Below are 20932 nucleotides of genomic sequence, written 5' to 3'. Positions count from 1 at the left end.
AAGAATTTTCCATGTCACTTTGTCAATAAAGATATGTGTTTTGTGTAAAGATATTTAACTCTGAGCTCGACTGCCGAGTCAGAGAAGGTGAAATGTGAATGTTACTATTATTTATACTGTTAGGAAGTTTATATGCTTGTATGTTTTCAGTGAGTGTAGTTTATTTCAGATAGTTAGAGGTTCCAGTTTGTTGTTTTGATAATGCATGTCCCCATATGACATAGCGCCAAATAGAGATTGTAAGGTAAAAAATGTCTGCATAGTTGAGGAAAGTGCAGAGGCCATGGAACACGCTGAGGTCAGGGAACGAAGACACCGTAGTTGTGTGATCCTTCACGCTTTCGCGTTAGGATCACAAGGAGGGAGTGTAGCCACCGAAGTTGGCCACTTCCCGACCCAAAATGGCGATTTACAAAGCACGCAGGGAAAATTGGACAATTATAAAGAGACAAGCAGTTTGCAGAAGTTCATGTATATTCTGGCTGCAAAGAAAGCAGACAGCACCGATACCAGCAGTTTGCATATTATTGAAGCGATCCCCGGGAACAATGGATACAACGATTAGCTACAATTGGGACAGTCTATGGCAGGTCAGTCTTCCCGGTGCCAACGGGAGTCTGAAACAATAAGTTACAAACAGCCACAAGAACCGCCCAGCGATCAGTAAATAGCCCAAGTATTGGGGAATTCAAACCAATCGATTGGTATGAGGTCCAATCGATTGCAAGCAGGTATAGGGTCCGCCCAGTTGGGCGTGAAGCCCCTGTGACCTATAAAAGTCAGGTCCCAAGTATAGTTCGCTCTCTTAGCCGGCCCTCCCAGCAGAACACCTTTGCAGCAGCTCTCTAAGAACTTGAACGTGAGAAGAGAGGCCTGGTCAACAGCTACACCGACAAGTAAGTGTCCAACCAACGCTCGCTACTAGAATAGACACTCCTGACCCCTTAGCCCGTACCAACTGGGAAGCCTGCAGTCTCAGGACAGAACAAGAGGCCATTGTTCCCTGATCCAGTGGGTTCCCTTATCGAAGATAAATATTGGCTTATAGTGGTAGGAATAGTTTAGTCCGCTAGTATTAGTTGCACGAGTATCGATTTACTGTGTAAATAATAAACGTATTTGATTGAACCTTACTAACTGGTGTATTGAGTCATTGATCTGAACTTGAACCTCATGGCGGTATCATAAGGATACCTGGCGACTCTAGAGCTAAGGAATAAAACAGCCAATTGAGTGTTAAGCACATTCACCAGAACGAGCAACACAATTTACCTAGTCCAACATCAGTTTTTTCCTAACGTCCCTGCAGATTTCCAGATAATTATACAATTCCCTTTTAGTCTACATCACTCCAGGAAGTGTATTCCTGACCCTAAATCACTCATTTTTTCATGTTGTTGTTGCTTTTCTCTTTCCAATCATCTTAAATCAGCATCCTCTGGTTCTCGACTCTTCACCGACAGCAACGGTTTCGCCCCATCTAATCTCGGTCGTGATTTTAACCACCTCAAAATTTCCACAGTTTGTATTTCTTCATTCACTTTATAGCTTGCCCAACTTGCAGTCATGCTTGTGTTACATATATCATATCATGCTCTGGTCATGCCAAGGAGGAGTGAAGAACAAAATAATCCAATTCCCTTTTGAAATTCTTCGTCGAATCTGTCCTGTGCATTTTTTTCTCTTCTGCATTCACTTGTGTCAATTGTTTTTAAAAATGGACAATATTACTGGACTGATAAGTTGACCACATGATGGGCGGCATGGTAGCCCAGTGGTTAGCACTGTTGCTTCACAGCACCAGGGTTCCAGTTTCGATTCCCGGCTTGGGTCACTGTCGGTGCGGAGTCTGCATGTTCTGCCGTGTCTGCGTGGGTTTCCTCCAGGAGCTCCGGTATCCTCCCACAAGTCTCGAAAGGCGTGCCGTTAGGTGAATTAGACAATTCTCCCTCTGTGGACCCGAACAGGCGATGGAACGTGGCGACCAGGGAATTTTCACAGTAACTTCATTGCAGTGTTAATGTAAGCCTACTTGTGACAATAAAGATTATTATTAATGATGGTAGTTCTGGAAGATTGATCAGTTCCAATGGACAAAAGCCAACTCGTCACCCTCCTGGAATGTGGCACCCCTTATGTACAGCACAGTGGGCTAAACAGCTGGCTTGTAATGCAGAACAAGGCTAGCAGCGCAGGTTCAATTCTTGCACCGGCCTCCCCAAACAGGCGCCGGAATGTGGCGACTAGGGGCTTTTCACAGTAACTTCACTGAAGCCTACTTGTGACAATAAGCGATTATTATCAGTTATCCAGTTTTTGGCCAAATCTTCAGCTGCTGTTTAATCTCTGAAGAATAAAAAAGACTAGTAGCCGGCCTCTGACCTCAAATTTAATCTACAGAAGGAACCCTGTATTTCACCTACAAAGGAACCAATTCAGAGAATACATTGCTATATCTTAAACTGCCTCAACCTGCAACTTGTGTTCAGAGCACAAAGACCTGGATTTCTGCTGACAAAGCCACCTGAAATAACTTTCATTGGATATGGAATGCTGGACTATATTCACATGAATTAATGTCAAAAGCTTTTGATTTTTTTCCTCTACCTTCTTTCCTTTCTACTTGTATGCTTGTGTAAATGTGTGTCACAATCCATTCCTTGGGTTTTGATGTGTTAATAAATCCTGGTTTTGTTTCATTTTAAAAGAATTTGCTGTGGGTTATTTTTAACATTGGACCTCAAACCAGGATTTGGGGAACACACTAAAGCACACTTCATCCAAGTGAAAGGATACAAAGATAAACACATTAAAGTAGAAATTGAAAGTACCACGTCATGGGCAGAAGTGGGAAACAGTCACTAATAATTAATTTCACGTCTTTCTCATCTGTAACACCCGCTCAGGTGTAAGGGGATAGCACAGCATATGGGAAAACTAGTGGAATGGAAGAATTAATCGGAAAATCTTGTGGCTCATAGTAAGACTGATCTCAAGGTCAGTTTCAAGATCAATATCTTCAGGCTCACTAATAATTGTATATGGCCAGGTGGCTTGAGGGATGATATGACATGGAGGAAGAGTTCAGAAATTGTGACCATTTCTCGAGAAGGAGGGAGTTTCTCAAATAGGTTGGCCTGATCTTAATTTGGTTAGTTAACACTCCTTTACCCGAGAGTAAAAAAGACATGTGCAGTGGACTTAAACTAGCACATGGGGTCTATTAACTGCCATGCCATGCAAAGGATAATGAATATTGGAACAACAGAAGAATGCACAAAGGGAGGAAATGGTGGAAGACCGTTCAAGAGTAAGCTTGGTGACAAAAGAACGGATAATCAAGCCTATGCATTTGATCAGAGCCATACTCCATAGACTTATTAAATTTAAATGACCTAAGTAGTGTTAATCTCTTGTCCAAAGCAAGTCTATAAACATTACAAACAAACCGCTTTTCCTGTGGCTGTATTACTTGTGATAAAATTACGTCTTATAATGCTTCACTGTCACTTTTATAACAACATTTGATTATGCTCTTCTAAGTTTGGGCACATGTATTTTTTTTAAAAAACACTCCCATGGCGAATGTACTTCCTAGTGGAAAATCTAGAAGCATGTGGGACACTTCTTGAGATGTCTTCCACCGTGTTTTGTGAAATTAAATCCACACAAGTCAAAATAAACCAAACAGATCAAGGTTACTAAAAAATATAAATCAACATGAAACCTTCTAGGAATCTATTCATAGCAGGCTTCATGGATAATCGTGGTGAGAGAGGGGGTCCCCAAAGGACTCTCAATCTCGATCAAGGAATGGAAATTATTCCACCTGAATATTTTTTGTAAGTGTTCAGTCTTTACAGCTCATCTGTAATATTTGGTTATTCTTCAGATCTCAAAGCTCTCGACGCTCAATTGTTGCCACCTTCGTGTAAATTATCACCTTTGCGATGTCACAAGTTGAATTTTTTCTTTTGGGCAGTAGATTTTCCATTTTCTTTTCGAGATTCTGCTATCCGTTTCTGTTTCTTTCCACTGTCTTCCATACACATCTCCAGCTTTAATGCTCTTTTCCTTCATTTTTTAAAATCTTGTTGCTGTAAAAAGCAAAAAAATGCTCAAGATACTCAGTAGGTCTGGCAGCATTTGTGGAGAAACAAGTTCTGATGAAGGGTCACTGGCCTGAAACATAACTATTTATTTATTCTCTTTTCTCCTGCAGCTGTTGCCATATTTGTGGGGTATTTCTAACAAGTTTGCTTTTATTTCAGATTTCTAGCATCCTCAGTTCTTTGCTTACATTTAAAATTCTACTCAGCCTCATTTTTCCATTGCTCTCTCTTTTACTTTTATCCTTTAGGGAAAAACTCTGCTTTTTTAACCAAAGCAGTTTTAAAGTTTGTTGCAATGTTCATTGCTACTTAATTATTCTGCTTTTGTCTCCATGTCTCTTGCTTCTCGTGATTATTCATTTCTACAACAAACTGTACAAGGTACTGATAAAGTTGGTGTGTGTAACCAAATTTCTAGGCTTCAACATTAATTACTACATTGTTCAGATTTTCCACCTCATTCCAGTTGCTACTAATTGATTTCATTACTTGAATTTCTGATCTGGACCCAAGTTCATCCAAAAAATTAGAATTAGAATTAGAACAGTACAGCACAGAACAGGCCCTTCGGCCCTCGATGTTGTGCCGAGCAATGATCACCCTACTCAAGCCCACGTATCCACCCTATACCAGTAACCCAACAATTCCCATTAACCTTATTTTTTAGGACACTAAGGGCAATTTAGCCTGGCCAATCCACCTAACCCGCACATCTTTGGACTGTGGGAGGAAACCGGAGCACCCGGAGGAAACCCACGCACACACGGGGAGGACGTGCAGACTCCGCACAGACAGTGACCCAGCCAGGAATTGAACCTGGGACCCTGGAGCTGTGAAGCATTGATGCTAACCACCATGCTACCGTGCTGCCCCACGGTAAATGTGACTTTTATAAGTAGACAACAGTCTTAACAAGCCCCATAAAAATAGTCAATTGAGGACAAGCCAGGCAAACAAGTTGCAGGTCTACCAAGCCGTTCATGAACTATTGCACATTAGAATCATAGAACAAAGGAGCACCAATTGCTGGAATAAAGCAGCCTCTGGAAAGACTTAAATTGCCAAAGTTCAAAGATAGCGAAATTCTGCAACATTACAAGGTTATGTTCACCATTGACGGTCGATTCAAGGCCTCCCAGATCTTGGTTCATCATTCATTGATCCAGTTTTTTAAATTGTTGAGTCCCTATCTAATGAGCTTTCTTCTCAAACTATTAGGGACCTCCATTCTGCCAGCTATTAAAAACACTTTTTTGACTGTCACACTTTTCTTCATTTTATTTCAGCATCTGAAATAAAAACAACATTTAAAAATGTGAATTAAACTTTCACATGCCAGGGAGTGATGAACTGGCTCCCCTTTATTCAGTCTCCTCGGTTTCTCAAAGGTTTTGCCTTTTCCAATGCAAATGTAATTACTTTTTTTTTAAAAAAAGGAGCCAATTAACCAGGAGTCAAAGGGCAAGATTATTAAATACTAAAGCCAAAGAAAAATAAGATGAAAGAGAGAGTCAAATTACATCCTTTGCTTGCCCTGGAGATGCAGATTGCTGAACTACTGCGTTCTGCTGGAGACAATTTCCTTCCTTTTTTATTCTGCAATCTAGGAGACAACGCAAGGGATTCCCTAGTTAACCATTCAGCAGTTTTTCCAGATGATGTTTATGACTTCTCTTGTGTCTAGCTTGGCAAAAATAGTTCTTAAAAACCTCCTGTTTGTATGTTTCCAAAAAGGAATTCAATTAACATGTTTTGCCACCTTTGCTGTAGAACAGGGAATCACATTTTGATCTTTCACCTCAACCCTTTGATACATTTCAAAACCAACAGGAGATGGGGTTATTTTCACTTCCACTGGGGGAAGGAGAGGGGAGGGGTTGAGCATATTTGGCTGGTGAGCAGTTACAGTTTTGTTTACTGTTGATTAAACCTCAGCACTTTGCATTTTTAATCCCTTCCTTAGTTGGGAGTGTTGGGTTTTGATATCTGTCGGCTTCCTTTGAAATGTCTCTCTTTCATATTTCCTTTCAGAGAGGTTTTGATATCTTTTCTTGCCTTCACCTTGGAAGGTGATCTCGGTTTTTAAAGCAGTTTCCCATCTCTTTAAAGTCCTGAATTTCCAGTCAGTTCAAGGCTTTTAAAAAATCAAACAGAGGCATATTCATGACAATCCTAAACTTAAAATTACACAAGAGTCTTAAAATCAATTTCCTTGCATTTAAAAAAAAAATCAGTGCTGATAATCTTCATCTTCAGCTTCTTTAAATGAGTTGGACTGCGGTGCACGCTTGCATTTCAAAAAAAGTTGACTGATTTCTTGTTACTCTTTCTGGCGGTTTCTGTTGTCATCAACTTTCTGATGAATAATGGGCACATTAAAGTAGACAAGAACTTTCTATTTTGATTGAACTAAATTGAAGAGTTTCAGTGAAAGGACAAATTGTTGGGTTCCTAATTAATTATGGACAAGATTGGCCTAAATCATGTGGAATGTGCAGTCACATGCAGTGGTAGAGACAAATAGCATAAATGCACTTCTCTGCCTCCCCTTAACTGCATGAGTGAGAAAGGAATAATAGAGATATGCTGGTAGGGTGAAGAGGGTGAGAGAAGGCTCATATAGGGCTGACTGGCTTGTTTATCTGCTGCAAACTATGTAGCTCTCCACATAGACATGATCAACCTTGATTCAGTTGGCTCCCTCATCTTGGCCACAAAGTCACTGATTCTTAGCCTCGTTGTGAAGGACTGAAGCATAGTCTCAAAATGCTGGAGAATTGGACATGCTATTTTTGGATGATGCTTTAAACCATGGTCCTGTCTTCCCTCCCTGGATGGGCAGCATGGTAGTATAGTGGTTAGCACAACAGCTTCACAGATCCAGGGTCCCAGGTTCCCGGCTTGGGTCACTGTCTGTGCGGAGTCTGCACATTCTACCCGTGTGTGCGTGGATTTCCTCCGGGTACTCCGGTTTCCTCCCACAGTCCAAAAATGTGCAGGTTAGGTGGATTGGCCATGATAAATTGCCCCCTAGTGTCCAAAATTGCCCTTAGTGTTGGGTGGGGTTACTGGGTTATGGGGATGGGGTGGAGGTGTGGCTTTGGGTAGGGTGCTCTTTCCAAGAGCCGGTGCAGACTTGATGAGTCGAATGGACTCCTTCTGCACTGTAAATTCTCTGATTCTATGGATACAAGGGAGATCCTGTGGCACAATATTAAGGTCAATGTACTTCTCATTGAATCCCTATAGTGCAGAAGGAGGCCACATCAAGTCTGCATCAACTCTCTGACAGAGCACCCTACCCAAGCCAATTCCCTCACCCTATCCCCATATCCCCATAATCCATTTAATCTGAACATCTCTTTAGCCAACATTTAATCCACAATCAGCATCAAATTATTTGGTCACTTATCGTATTGTTGTTTGTGGGACCTTGTGTATAAATTAGCTGCTCTGCCTGTGTATATCACCTGTGGTTGTGGATCAAATGTGAATACTTGGCTATGAAGCAAAGGAACATCGGGAGGATAGGAAAGGAGCTATTTAATTCAAATTCTTTCTGCAAAAGCTCTATTTTCAGAAAGCCAATATTGAAATTGTGAACTAAAGTTTTTCACAGCTTCAGTATTTGTTCAAAGACTTTACAGCCAAATTATTATTTTAAATTTTTTTTAGAGTATCCAATTAATTTTTCCAATTAAGGGGCAATTTAGCGTGGCATATCCTGCACATCTTTGGGTTGTGGGGGTGAAACCCACGCAAACACGGAGAGATTGTGCAAACTTCACACAGACAGCGACCCAGGGCCGGGATCGAACCTGGGACCTAGGCGACATGAGGCAGCAGTGGTACCCACTGCGCCACCGGGCTGCCCAGTCAAATTATTTTAAAAAGTGTGGTCAATGTTACAATGCAAGGTAAGGATAAACAATCTTCAAAGAGGAAGGTACCATAAGTAGCAATGTGACTAACACCAGATAATCTTTTCAGTGATGCTGATTGAAGAATAAGTGTTAAAGAATAAATTAAGGAGAGTGGCACATTCTAGGCCTAATCAGAGAGAAGACTAATGTACAATGAGACAGGATTAATTATTGAATTAACTAACTAATGACCTGATAGTAAGAAGAGCTTCTGGATGGCAGAGATCATAATATAATTCCACACTCAGTTTCAGGGCAAGAAGGATCCAAGGCAAGTGCTTTAAACTTACATAAAGACAAATACAATGGTATGAAAACAGAGCTGGCTAAAATAGGTTAGAAAGAGTTGGTCAGTAGGGATTCAATGGCAGATATTTTGTAACACTCAGCAAACATACACATCAGATTCTAGGTGAAGCATGCATCATCTGTGGCTAACTAAGGAAGGTAAAGATAGTAACTAAGTTGAAAGAAAAAAAGGCATACAATTCTGCGAAGGTTATGGCAAGTCTGGAGATTGGACATAATTAAAAAATCAGCAAATAATGACTAAAAGAGTATGAGAGAAAGCTAGCTAGAAATATAAAAACATAGAGTTTCTATAAGTATTTAAAAAGGAAAGGAGTAACTAAAGTGAGTGTTTGTCGTCTAGAAAGAGTCCGGTGAACTAATAATGGGAAATAAGGAAATGGCAAAGCATTAACCATATATTTTGCATCTTTCTTCATGGTAAATGATACCCCACAAGAGGTCAGAGGGAGGGAGGAACTCAGGCAATTAGAATCACCAGGGAAAAGGTACAGAAAAAGATATTTGAACTAAAGGCTAATAAGTCTCCAAGAACTGATCCTCAGGTCTTAAAAATGTGGTTAGCAGATGCATTGGCTATAATTTTATAAAACTCTCTAGATTCTGGAAAGGTCCCATTGAAAAATAGCAAATGCATTCCTCTCATTATTCCTCCACATCATTCCTCTCCAAGAGAAAGAATAGACAGAGACAGAAAGCAGAAAACTACAGGCCAGTTGGCCTAATATCTGGTCAAAATGAAATGCTAAAATCTATTATTAAGGAGTTTAGATGGAGTCAATATTGCTTTGTGAAAGGAGAGTAGTGTTTGACTAGTTATTTGAGGAAGTAACAAGCAACCTGGATAGAACGTACCTGTAGATGTGGTGTACTTGGATTTATGCATTTGATAAGGCGCACCAGTTACCACACAAAATAGGAGCTCATGGTGAGGGGGTAGAATATTAGCAGAGAGGGTTGGTTCACTACAAGAAGCAGAAAGTAGGGATAAATGGATCATTTTAGGTCGGCTTTAACTAATGGAGTGACTTGGAGTCATTACTGGGGCCTCAAATTATTTGCAATCTATATCAATGACTTGGATGAATGGTTGTTAAATTTGCTGATGACAGAGGTAGGAGAGCAAGTTATATTGGAAGAAGATAGACAGGTTAAGTAGCGAGCACAAATTTGGCAGATAGGGTTTGTGGGAAAATGTTGACTTGTCCACTCTTAAGCTATAGAGGGATCTGGGTGCCCTGTACAGGAATGACAAAGTTAGCATACAGGTACAGCAAGTGATGTAGGGATTGTATGATTCATTCCTGGTTAGTTTTATAAGGAAAGGTTGGGCCTGTATCCAACGAAAACAACCTCTCTCTAAATGTCGGAAAGACCAAGGAACTGATCATCGACTTCAGGAAACATAGCACGACACACCCTCCCACCTACATCAATGGCTCCGAAGTCGAGATGGTCGATAGCTTTAAGTTCCTGGGGGTCACCATCACCAACAGTCTGTCCTAGTCCACTCGCGTTGATGCAACAACCAAGAAAGCGCAACAATGTCTCTACTTCCTACGGAAGCTAAAGAAATTTGGCATGTCTGCATCAACTCTCACAAAATTCTACAGATGTGTGATAGAGAGCATCCTATCCGGCCGCATCACAGCCTGGTATGGCAACTGCTCGGTCCAAGATCGCAAGAAACTGCAGAGTGTGGTGAACTCAGCCCAGCGCATCACAAGCTTGCCACCCCCACATTGATTCTGTATATACCTCCCTCTGTCTCAGGAAGGCAGACAGCATTATAAGAGACCCCTCCCACCCAGGCATTGCTTTCTTCCAGACCCTTCCATCAAGCACAGAAGTGTGAAGACCTGCACATCCAGACATAGGAACAGCTTCTTCCCCACAGTTACAAGACTCCTCAACGATTCCCCCTCGGACTGATCTGTTCCCTGTTAAGAAACTATCCACGACACCCTATGCTGCTCTTGCTCATGTATTTGCTTTGTTTGGCCCCTTGTTCCTCACTGTAACCAATCACCGTTTGTCGATGTACCATTTGTCAATGTACTCTATTGATTATTCTTTTGTCTACTATGTACGTACTGTGTACGTCCCTTGGCCACAGAAAAATATTTTTCACTGTACATGTGACAATAAATAAATAATGAAGTTTATTAGAATGACATGATTTATTGAAATATACAAGACCTGGGGAGAACAGAGTGGATGCTGAGAGGGTGTTTCCCTTTGTAGGGGAGACTAGAACTAGGGGACAGTTTCAAAATAAAGGGTCTCCCATTTAAGATAGAGCTGAGATTTTCTTTTCCTCAGGAGGGTCGTTATTATGTGGAATTCTCTTTTCCAGAGAACAGCATGGGTGGGTTGCCATAAATAGGTCCAGGCAGTAGGCGAACAAGGAGGTCATCTGACCGGACTGTCTGCCCCTCTTCCGCTGCGGATGTCCCAGGGGAGGGAGAATGTGGTGTCCACGGACACACTTGAGGCCTTCTGTGCTCGGTGAACACCGCAGGGGTTGGACTGTTTCTCATCGACCCCAGTTTTCACATTTTGATTTAACGTTTGGATTTTGTTTTTGTCATGCGTACCAAGGTACAGTGATAAGCATTTTTCTGCGAGCAGCTCAACAGATCATTAAGTACGTGAAAAGAAAAGGAAATAAAAGAAAATACATAATAGGGAAACACAAGGTACGCAATGTAACTACGTAACACCGGCATCAGATGAAGCATACAGGTGTGTCGTGTTAATGAGGTCAGTCCATAAGAGGGTCGTTAGGAGTCTGGTAACAGCAAGGAAGAAGCAGTTGTGGAGTCTGTTCATGCATGTTCTCAGACTTTTGTATCTCCTGCCCGATGGAAGAAGTTGGAAGAGTAAGCCAGGTGGGAAGGGCCTTTGATTATCCTGCCCGCTTTCCCAAGGCAGCAGGAGGTGTAGATGGAGTTAATGGATGGGAGGCATGTTCATCTGATGGACTGGGCTGTGTTCATGACTCTCTGAAGTTACTTACGGTCTTGGGCCGAGCAATTGCCATACCAGTTTTTAAGTTTCAGTTCCTCTTTGTTCTTTTTGGGCTGTGCTCAATTTGTCTTTTAGGAGTGGCCCGTTTTAATTTATCCCCCAGTTAATTTTGGTTCTTCTATTTAGTTGATTGGGCCCCAAAATAAAACAGTGGGGGTGGGTCATTGAATATCGTTAAGGCTGAGAGATTCTTGATTGACAAGGGAGTGAAAGGGTATAGGGAGTACACAATTGAGACCACAATTAGATCAAGCATGATATAGCGAATAGCCTGCACCTAATTTGCAAGTTGACCAGCACGTTTGTTCATCTTCAAATGCCATGGAATCTTTCATGGAAGAGAAAGCAAGGTCTGAGTTAGGGCCCCTTCAATATATACTGATGACACATCAACCAAAAATACATACTTCAATTTCCAGCACTAGGTTTGAAAACACAACGTGTCGAGTGTTACTCTGTTACCACTGAGCTTAGAACACCAATTACTGTCAAAACAGCAAGTATAATTTTGGGATTAGTCAATTAACTCAATCTATCAATTGACCAAACAAAAAGGAAAGTCATGAAATACACTGTTAATTAACATGGGATTTCTGGGGGGGGGGTTGCTTAGTTCTCATTCCTTTTGATTTGCCCAAGTTATTCTACATAGCTCCACGAACTGCACAAGAGGAGGCAAAGTCGAGAGTCCGACAATGCAGGAGGCCATTCGGCCCGTCGCCTCTGCACCGACCCTACCTAGGCCCACTCCCCTGCCCTATCCTCGCAGACCCAGGTAACCTTGGACACCAAGGGGTAATTTAGCATAGCCAATCTGCCTAACCTACACCTTGTAAATTCTCCTGTGGGAGGAAACCGGAGCACCCGGGTTTCCCTCGCAGACACGGAGAACAAAAGTTTGGAGCTCTTAAGATGTGCTCTGGTTTTATCAACACATCGTCATACCTTAATGTGGTAACCAAAAACAAGTCAACTGTACCCATCAGGCGTCCGTCGCTAAAGGTAGCTAATTAGCCGCAAGTAATTTTCTCAAGTTCTGCTTTTACCCACTTCTCTTTTGAAAGTCACTAATGATTCCTTCTTCCTTTCGGGCTGTGCATTCCAGCACATACATAACGTGATGCATGTGTTTCAGACACATATTAGCCAAGGGGTCCATTCAGGAGTGAGAAGCTGGTTTACACTCACTTCAAGTCTTACCGATACCCAGCCCAGCAGCCAGGGCGAGGGGACCGAGCGAGCGGCGCCGAGCGATCGGCGCTGCCTCCGGGCTGCAGTGGGGACCGAGCGAGCGGCGCTGCCCCTGGGCTGCAGCGGGGACCGAGCGAGCGGCGCTGCCCCTGGGCTCCGGGCTGCAGCGGGGACCGAGCGAGCGGCGCTGCCCCTGGGCTGCGGGCTGCAGCAGGGACCGAGCGAGCGGCGCTGCCCCTGGGCTCCAGGCTGCAGCGGGGACCGAGCGAGCGGCGCTGCCCCTGGGCTCCGGGCTGCAGCGGGGACCGAGCGAGCAGCGCTGCCTCTGGGCGCCAGGCTGCAGCGGGGACCGAGCGAGCAGCGCTGCCTCTGGGCTCCAGGCTGCAGCGGGGACCGAGCGAGCAGCGCTGCCTCTGGGCTCCGGGCTGCAGCGGGGACCGAGCGAGCAGCGCTGCCTCTGGGCTCCGGGCTGCAGCGGGGACCGAGCGAGCAGCGCTGCCTCTGGGCTCCGGGCTGCAGCGGGGACCGAGCGAGCAGCGCTGCCTCTGGGCTCCGGGCTGCAGCGGGGACCGAGCGAGCAGCGCTGCTCCAGGCTGCAGTGGGGGATGGACACCGTCTGACCACCAATAAAGCTTACCCGTGCGTGCGTGCGCGCGCCCACGCAATGCGTACGACGATGCTGCGCGCGCACGGCTTCGCGCTCGAGCGCTGGCGCCCGTTTGCGTCCCCGCTGAGGAGACGACGTCAGTGCCAGTCCACGCGGCTCGCGCGCCCGCCCGCCCCATTCCGCGCGCTCAGAGTCTGAGGCGAAAACAAAAAATCTGACCGACCGATCGAACGAGCGAGAACGAGCTGAGCAACAGGAGCGGCGGCCGCTCCTCCTTCCGGCAGACAGCAGCAGCAGCCACTTCCAGCTTCATGACCGTTTGGCCCGGTAGTTGTCGTTGTCGGAGCCCGGTGTCGAGACGCTGTGTGGGAGCCCGCGGGCCCGCTGTTACCGTGTGTGTAGGATGTCCCGACATGAAGGTGAGTGAGCGACTGAGGCGAGAGGCCCGGTGAACAGGCCGCTGCCCTCGGCCTGTGTCTGATCAAGGGGCGCAAAGCCGCTAGGCCCTGGGCGGGGAGGAGGAAAGGCCGCTCCCTGGTTGCTGTGGCGGCGGGCCGGCTCCTGTTTTGCTTTTTCGACCGAGTAAGGCCCTCACTGAGCCCGGGGTGTCGCCCAGCGCCCGCCCCCCATGGGCCTTGTTCCTCCCTCCCCCGGCTCCGAATGATTGCACTGTCATCAAGGTGGCCGGCGGGTCGCTGCGGCCTGAGGCAGGCTGCGGGCCTACTCCAGGAGGCCAGAGCTGCCTCCTGTCTCCGACACAGGCTGAACTGACAGCTCCACACCGGGGAAGAAAACAGGCTGGGAGGACAGGGCTGCGTTATGCCGAACCCGGGGCCTTGGAGCTGCTGAATTGTAGGCCTTGGGCCACCGGTGTCGAGTAGTGTTGGATCCCCAGCGTAGAGCCTGAAAGTCAGTCATGATTATCTGTAAAGTATGTTAAAAATTCTCCTTTTTCGTTGGGTGTGCGGGTCACTGGTGACCAACTCGATGACATGGCGAAAGTTGATTAAACTTTCTGTCAAAACACACATCTCCAATACTGCAGGAACCGAATTAGTTGTGAATTTAATTACCAGTTGGGTAGAATAGTAATGGCACATCTAATACGAAACGGTGTTAAATTATTTCCACACCTTTCACCAACTTTTCCAGCCTGTGCACATTAGGAAAGTAGAATTTTGACCAACTTTTATAGCCTGTGTAGGATTTGCACATTTTGAGGAGCATGCTAGTGACAAACTTTCCAATTTAAGTGGGATTGACGATGTCAAAAGTTTCAGTATTCGGAGCTATTAAAGTTTTGAGTTGTGGTGCCTGTTGTGTAACAAACCCACTTAATATTTTTAATTTGTTTTAAAAGGCGAAAAAGTTACAACAGCAAAATATTTTGATTTTGGAAGGATTCTCCACTTGTAGATTCAGTGACATTTGGATATGTGTTTTTGTCAGCTTTGATACAACTGCAGTCCACATTTCTCTAGGACAATAGAGCAGTGTGAACAGGAGTTTGAGGTTTTCCTTCATGAAATTGGTTTTACCAGGAAAGGATAGTTTGCAATGGTGAAGTTTGTTGAATCCCTAAAATATACGTGCAGAGACATTTGTTGTTATTGCAGTTGTGGTATTATTGGGTTACAATACAAAACTGTATGTGGCTATCTACAACAGCAGAAGAGCATTAATTTTCAGTATCTGGCACCATGCAATAAACCCTCTGGCATCATCCAGTAAACCCTCAACAAGAGTTCACATATTCATATCCATATTATTGAAAGTACTGGGTAGGAGTAATAAAAAGTTGTACATTTCCTGGATAGTTTGTTAAAACTGGTGTGATAGCATGTGATAACGTGCTTTAATAAAAAAAATGATATTTAATTGGTGTGACGGAACTTTTACATATTTATCTAATATACTTTCTCCTATATTAATACAAAGCAGACCAAGTAATTCAGCCCAACCAGCCTGAGTCGATGTTTACCCTTCACGTGGGCACATCTATCTAATCAAGTTCATCTATCCTGTATCTATAACCCTTCCATCACTCTTCCTTCATTTGCCTATACAATCCAATCTCAAATGTTGATGTAGTTTTTTTGCTTTAAGCACAATCCTGGAATTGAATTCCAGGTCCTTTAAATGTAGCTTCTCTTGCTCTCTTCTAAATCTCTTGCATTTAATGTTGTATGTATGGCCCTTGTTCTTGACTGCTCTACTCCTGGAAATAATCTCTTCGAATGTATCCTGTACCGTTATAATTTGAAACACTTATTGCCCCATTATCTTTATTGTTCAGCAAAAAAAGACAAAACTTTTCAAAACTTTCTTGGTGTTTGTATTTCCTCATGTCAAACATAAGACTTATAGATGTGGCTAATCACTTTGTTTAAGGGAATGGGGGGGGGGGGGAGAGTGGAGCACAGGGTTTCGCTCTATGCGGATGACCTGCTTTTGTACGTTTTGGACCCAATAGAGTGGATGGAAGTAATCATGAGGACTCTAGGGGAATTTTGGCCGGTTTTCGGGCTATAAGCTTAATATGGGAAAGAGTGAGATGTTTGTGGTCCAAGCGAGGGGACAGGAGAGGCGACCGGGAGAGCTGCCGTTTAGGTTAGTAAGGGGAAGCTTTAGGTACTTAGGCACCCCCCCCCCCCCCCCCCCCCCCCCCAAGTGGCGCGGGAATGGGACCGGCTGGTGGACCAAATGAAGGACGATTTTCGGAGGTGGGATGTGCTTCCGTTGTCTCTGGCTGGGAGGGTGCAAACGGTGAAGATGACGGTCCTCCCAAGACTCCTATTTGTATTTCAGTGTCTCCCCATCTTTATTCCCTGGTCCTTTTTTTAAAAGCGGGTCAACAGAGTGATCATGGATTTCGTCTGGGCGGGCAAGACCCCGTGGGTAGGGAAGGTAATGCTTGAGAGGGTGGGCTGGCGCTGCCAAACTTTAGCAGCTATTACTGGGCGGCTAATATAGCCATGATCAGGAAGTGGGTGGTGGGGGAGGGGTCGGCATGGGTGTGTATGGAGGCGGCATCATGTAAGGGCACCAGTTTGGGGCCGTTGGTAACTGCGCCTTTGCCGTTCCCGCCGGCATGGTACTCCACCAGTCCAGTGGTGGTGGCGGCCCTGAGAGTTTGGGGCCAGTGGAGGGGGCATGTGGGAGCAGTGGGAACATCGATCTGGGCTCCAATCCTATAAACACCGGTTTGCCCCAGGGAGTATGGACGGGGGGTTCCAGTTATGGCGGAGAACGGAAATTGAGAGGATGGGGGATATGTTCATAGAGGGGAGCTTTCCGAGTATGAGGTCGCTGGAGGGAAAGTTTGGGTTGGCGAGGGGAAACAAATTCAGGTATCTGCAGGTGCGGGACTTCCTTCGTAAATTGATGTCAACCTTCCCGCTCCTACTGCTAAAGGGGAATTCAGGACAGGGTAGTTTCCAGAGGGTGGGTAGGAGAAAGGAGCGTCTTGGATATTTATAAGGAGCTTATGAGGTCGGCGGAGACGCAGACCGAGGAGCTGAGGAGGAGCTGGGAGGTGAGGTGAGGTAGAGGATGGTCTATGGGCAGACTCGTTGAGTAGAGTCAACACGTCTGCAACATGTGCCAGGCTCAGCCTGATACAATTTAAGGTTGTTCACCGGGCTCACATGATTGGCCTGGATGAGCAGATTCTTTGAGGTGGAGGACAGGTGCGCAAAATGTGCGGGAGGACTGGCGAACCATGTCCACATGTTTAGGGGATTTTGGCAGGGGTTTGCAGACGTCATGTCCACGGTGTTAAAAACAAGGCTGGTGCTGAGTCCAGGGGTGGCGATTTTCGGGGTGTCAGAAGACCCGGGAATCCAGGAGGAGAAAGAGGCAGATGTTCTGGCCTTTGCTTCCCTGGTAGCCCGGAGACGGATACTATTAGCATGGGAGGACTCGAGGCCCCGAAGTCGGAGACCTGGCTATCGGACATGGCTAGCTTTCTCTGGAGAAAATCAAGTTCACCTTGAAAGGGTCACTGTTAGGGTTCACCTGGAGGTGGCAACCATTCGTCGACTTCTTTGCGGGAAATTAATCGTCAGCAGACCGGGGGGGGGGGGGGGGGGGAGAGGAAGAGAGTAGTTTAGATTAGAGTAGGGGGGTCAATAAGTGTGGGACCTGTACGAGAGATAAATGGCTTCTGCACTATGTTTATGGTATCATGTATATTGTTTATTTTGTTGTCACTATACCAAAAATACCACAATAAAATGTTTATTAAAAAAAAACCTCCAGTTTTCACTAAATTTGTGGATGGGGAATCATCTCTGAGGAGAGCGATTGAGATGGAGAAACTGTTGGCTTCATTTAAGTGCAGTAGTTCAGTTGTATTCCGTTGCAATGCTACATACTAATTTGCTACATACTAATTTTTAATAAATACTTCATATTCTTTCAACGAAATGCTAATTTGTGAAAAGACTAGGAGAGGAGCTCAATTTATTAAGAAAACAATGAACCCAAACATCGATTTGGAGAATTGAAGTTAACTTGGCTGCTTTTGAAGAATGTTAAGTTCTTTGGCCATTTATCCTCCGTTCTCCTTTGCTATTCGCAAGCATATTTGTTGCTGCTATTTGATGGTTAACAATGAACTGCTGAAAAAAACAGTTCTGACAAAATTACATGTTTCCTTGTTTTAAAATGGAAACAGGTAGACTGACAATCCAGTGCAAAGTGCAGCTATAATATGATTCCTATTCGGGTTAGAGTAAATTGATACCTTTGATTAAAAGGGGCTTGACGGTTATTTTATAATTGAAAACAGGAACAGTGTTTCTTACATTTCAGAAAACCTGATCCCTAGATGACATAATGATCAATATAAATGCTCAATGTCTATAACAAGGCCCAGATTTCCATTCTAGTTCTACATAGTGTTTTTTATGTACATGGAACACATTAAACCAGTTGACAGATCCATCACAAGGCTACAAAATTGGTAATATGATTTTCATGTAATCAAATTAGCAAATTTCTCTGTATATAGAACTGCTACAGTGCAGAAGGAAGCCATTCGGCATATCAAATCTACATCAACCCTCTGGAAGAGCACCCCACCTAGGCCCACTCTCCCTCCCCATCCCCGTAGCTCCCTCTACTTGAACATCTTTGGACTATGGGATGAAACCGGAGCACCACGAGGAATTTCACGCAGACACTGGGAGAAAATGCAAACTCCACACAGACAGTCAGGAATTGAACCCGTGTCCCTGATGCTGAGAGGTGGCAGTGCTAACCACTGTGCCACCTTGCTGTCCACTATACTAGTCTAACATCACTAATTGTGGCCTTGCTTTTCGTTTAAATAGCTGATACTGTTTTTTCCAGATATTAGGACCATGGACCCCAGGAATTTCTCAGTGTTTACAGGAGGACCCTGCGGTGTGTTACCATTTGCAGTATCCTCAACAGTGTGGTAATGTTTATTTGTGAGCATTGGAAGGGGTGTGGGTTATGGGAGTTGGAAATGTTTGAAAACTCTGACCAGTTCTAACCATTGTCTTGCACTTGCGTACATGGAGCTGCTTCCTATTTGGTGACGGATTCAAATCAGGTTCCAAATGTATGCTAATAGCAAGCACCATAATCGCATCTGTTGACCACTCGACTACATTTAATTTGACTTGCTGTTTGTCCGACATAGTAGAAGCTTCCTTCAATTAAATATTAGGAAACCAAAGCCATTGTCTTCACCCATTGATATCATATTTAAAGAAAATAGGTGTAGATAATGAAAATTCTGGCTGATCAAATATGAGCCAGTATAGTACAAGGAAATTTATAATTTTGTTTAGGAATTTTAAGAATGTAACACCATCTATTTATAAAGCAACCTGCAGTAATAAAACCTTGCTTAAAACAATATCTTTGAGTTATCCCAACTTGATGTTCTGTATGATGAATATAACTTCCAATGTCAGATTGACATTCGTTATGGAGTCAGTAGAATTTCAGTCAGCTGGGGGTCTTGGGGAAACGTTTCATATTTCATTCATTTGATCAAAGGATATTAAGCGTATGGTTTGTTTTTCCACATCTGAATTGCACTGTATCTAGAGTGACCCTCCTCAGGCAGGTAAAGAGTCTTTAAAAAAAAATTTAGAGTACCCAATTCATTTTTTCCAATTAAGGGGCAATTTAGCGAGGCCAGTCCACCTAGCCTGCACATCTTTGGGTTGTGGGGCGAAACCCACGCAGACGTGGGAGAATGTGCAAACTCCACACGGACAGTGACCCAGGGCCGGGATCGAACCTGGGACCGCGGCGCCATGAAGCAGCAGGGCTAAACACTGTGCCATCGTGCTGCCCGGCAGGTAAAGAGACTTGTTCATAGTCATTGATCCAACTGAAAAGCATCCATCAGCTATACTGAAATAGACTGGATAATTATACTTGCAGTATGTTTTTGATCTAATTTGCAAACGAAAAAACTAAACTGAAACACATTAACCAAGAAAACTGGGGAATATGTGAAGAGTTTTCATACATTCAAATTTCCCCATCCATTACGAAATGACTCCTAGAATCCCCACAGTGCAAAAGGAGGCTATTTGGCTCATCGAGCCTTCACTGACCCCCTGAAAGAGCACCCCACCTAGGCCCACTCCCCTACCCTATCCCCGTAACCCCACATAACCTTTAGACACTAAGGGGCAATTTAGCATGGTCAATCCACTTAACCTGCTTATCTTTGCACTCGAGTATAGACAGGTCTTCATTACCTCTCTGAAAGAGATCAGCTTGCTCCTTGTTTTGACCTCTGTATCAGTTATTTTATATGTAAAAAATTTACCATTTTCCATGACTATTCATTTGCACAAATGACCCAGCATCTTTCCAAGAACTTTCTACACCAAATAGTTCCATAAATTTTTTAATGATGGACTATTTCTCATTGTAAAAGTTATCAATGCGGTTTTCTGAATGTTTTAGTATGGGTGTAGCTCAGGGAACGGAGGTAGAAATAAAATAAAAATTGCAAAAGATATTGAGATTTCCCTGCACTTTGAAAATGTTGGGGCATCCCACGTGAATCAATGCCTTTTTGTGTAAATTCAGAAGTTCTTAAATTGGTTTATAATAGTTGATTAATTTTATCTTAAAATTACTTTTCTGAAAAGTAATTGATTTTGGGGAAAAAAAATCTGCTTTAAAGTAACCCATATATTGATGTGCTGTTAATAGTGTAGGTGGGAGCAGGAAGTTGCAAAGTGGCCTTTATTGATTAATTGAGGGGTGGGGGCAGTAAACTGGTAGATCGAGTTTAATGTGGGGAAGTGAGAGTCATCCACTTTGGACTAAAGAAAGCTAAACAGTATTTTCTAAATGGTGAGGAATTTGGAACTGTGGATGAGAATGGAGATTTCGGGCCAAGTACGGAATTTAATAAAATCTAGTGGACAGGTTAGCAAAGTGTAAGCACTCTAATGGAATGTTGTCCTTTATCTCAAGGGGTCTGGCAATTTGGCTAATTAATTAATTTCAGTAGTGAGATTGCAAGGGCATTAAGGGTTATGGGCTACAGAACCAAGGCAGAGAGTTAAGGTATAGATCAGGCATGATCTAACTGAATGGCAGAACAGGATCATAGGGCTGACTGGCCTTCTACTCTTGTTATGTTGGGTGCATGACTCTTTTCTAATAGTTTTTTATTTTGCAGGTCATTTGTACAATTCAAGTCTTTTAAAAAAAAATTATGGAAGGTCACTTTTTCTTAGTTCCCTCAAACGGGA

At 43.9% G+C, this 20932-nt stretch overlaps 1 protein-coding gene and 1 long non-coding RNA gene across 3 annotated transcripts in view; one reads left to right on the top strand and one right to left on the bottom strand.

Annotated features, from left to right (window-relative positions):
- Positions 1 to 3452: 3452 nt before the first annotated feature.
- LOC119970233 lies at positions 3453 to 12594 on the bottom strand. Of its 2 annotated transcripts, none has more exons than XR_005461568.1 (2): positions 12425 to 12594; positions 3453 to 4097 (listed from the first exon to the last, which is right to left on the bottom strand). It is a non-coding gene; the product is annotated as an uncharacterized LOC119970233 (long non-coding RNA). The 2 variants fall into 2 exon arrangements; XR_005461569.1 differs by lacking the exon at positions 12425 to 12594 and adding an exon at positions 5224 to 5382.
- Positions 12595 to 13346: 752 nt separating this feature from the next.
- The window catches only part of kcmf1 (potassium channel modulatory factor 1), a 161158-nt gene continuing 153572 nt past the window's right edge, over positions 13347 to 20932 (top strand). Inside the window, exon 1 of the mRNA XM_038804512.1 lies at positions 13347 to 13591. Within this exon, the coding sequence (XP_038660440.1) occupies positions 13576 to 13591 (16 nt within the window). The 5' untranslated portion in view covers positions 13347 to 13575. The remainder of the gene's footprint in view (positions 13592 to 20932) is intronic.

The sequence above is a fragment of the Scyliorhinus canicula genome, chromosome 8 (genome assembly GCF_902713615.1).
Source record: "Scyliorhinus canicula chromosome 8, sScyCan1.1, whole genome shotgun sequence".
Lineage (NCBI taxonomy): Eukaryota > Metazoa > Chordata > Chondrichthyes > Carcharhiniformes > Scyliorhinidae > Scyliorhinus > Scyliorhinus canicula.
Note: the sequence above shows the minus strand (reverse complement) of the source record. Positions and strands in the feature narration are given on the sequence as shown.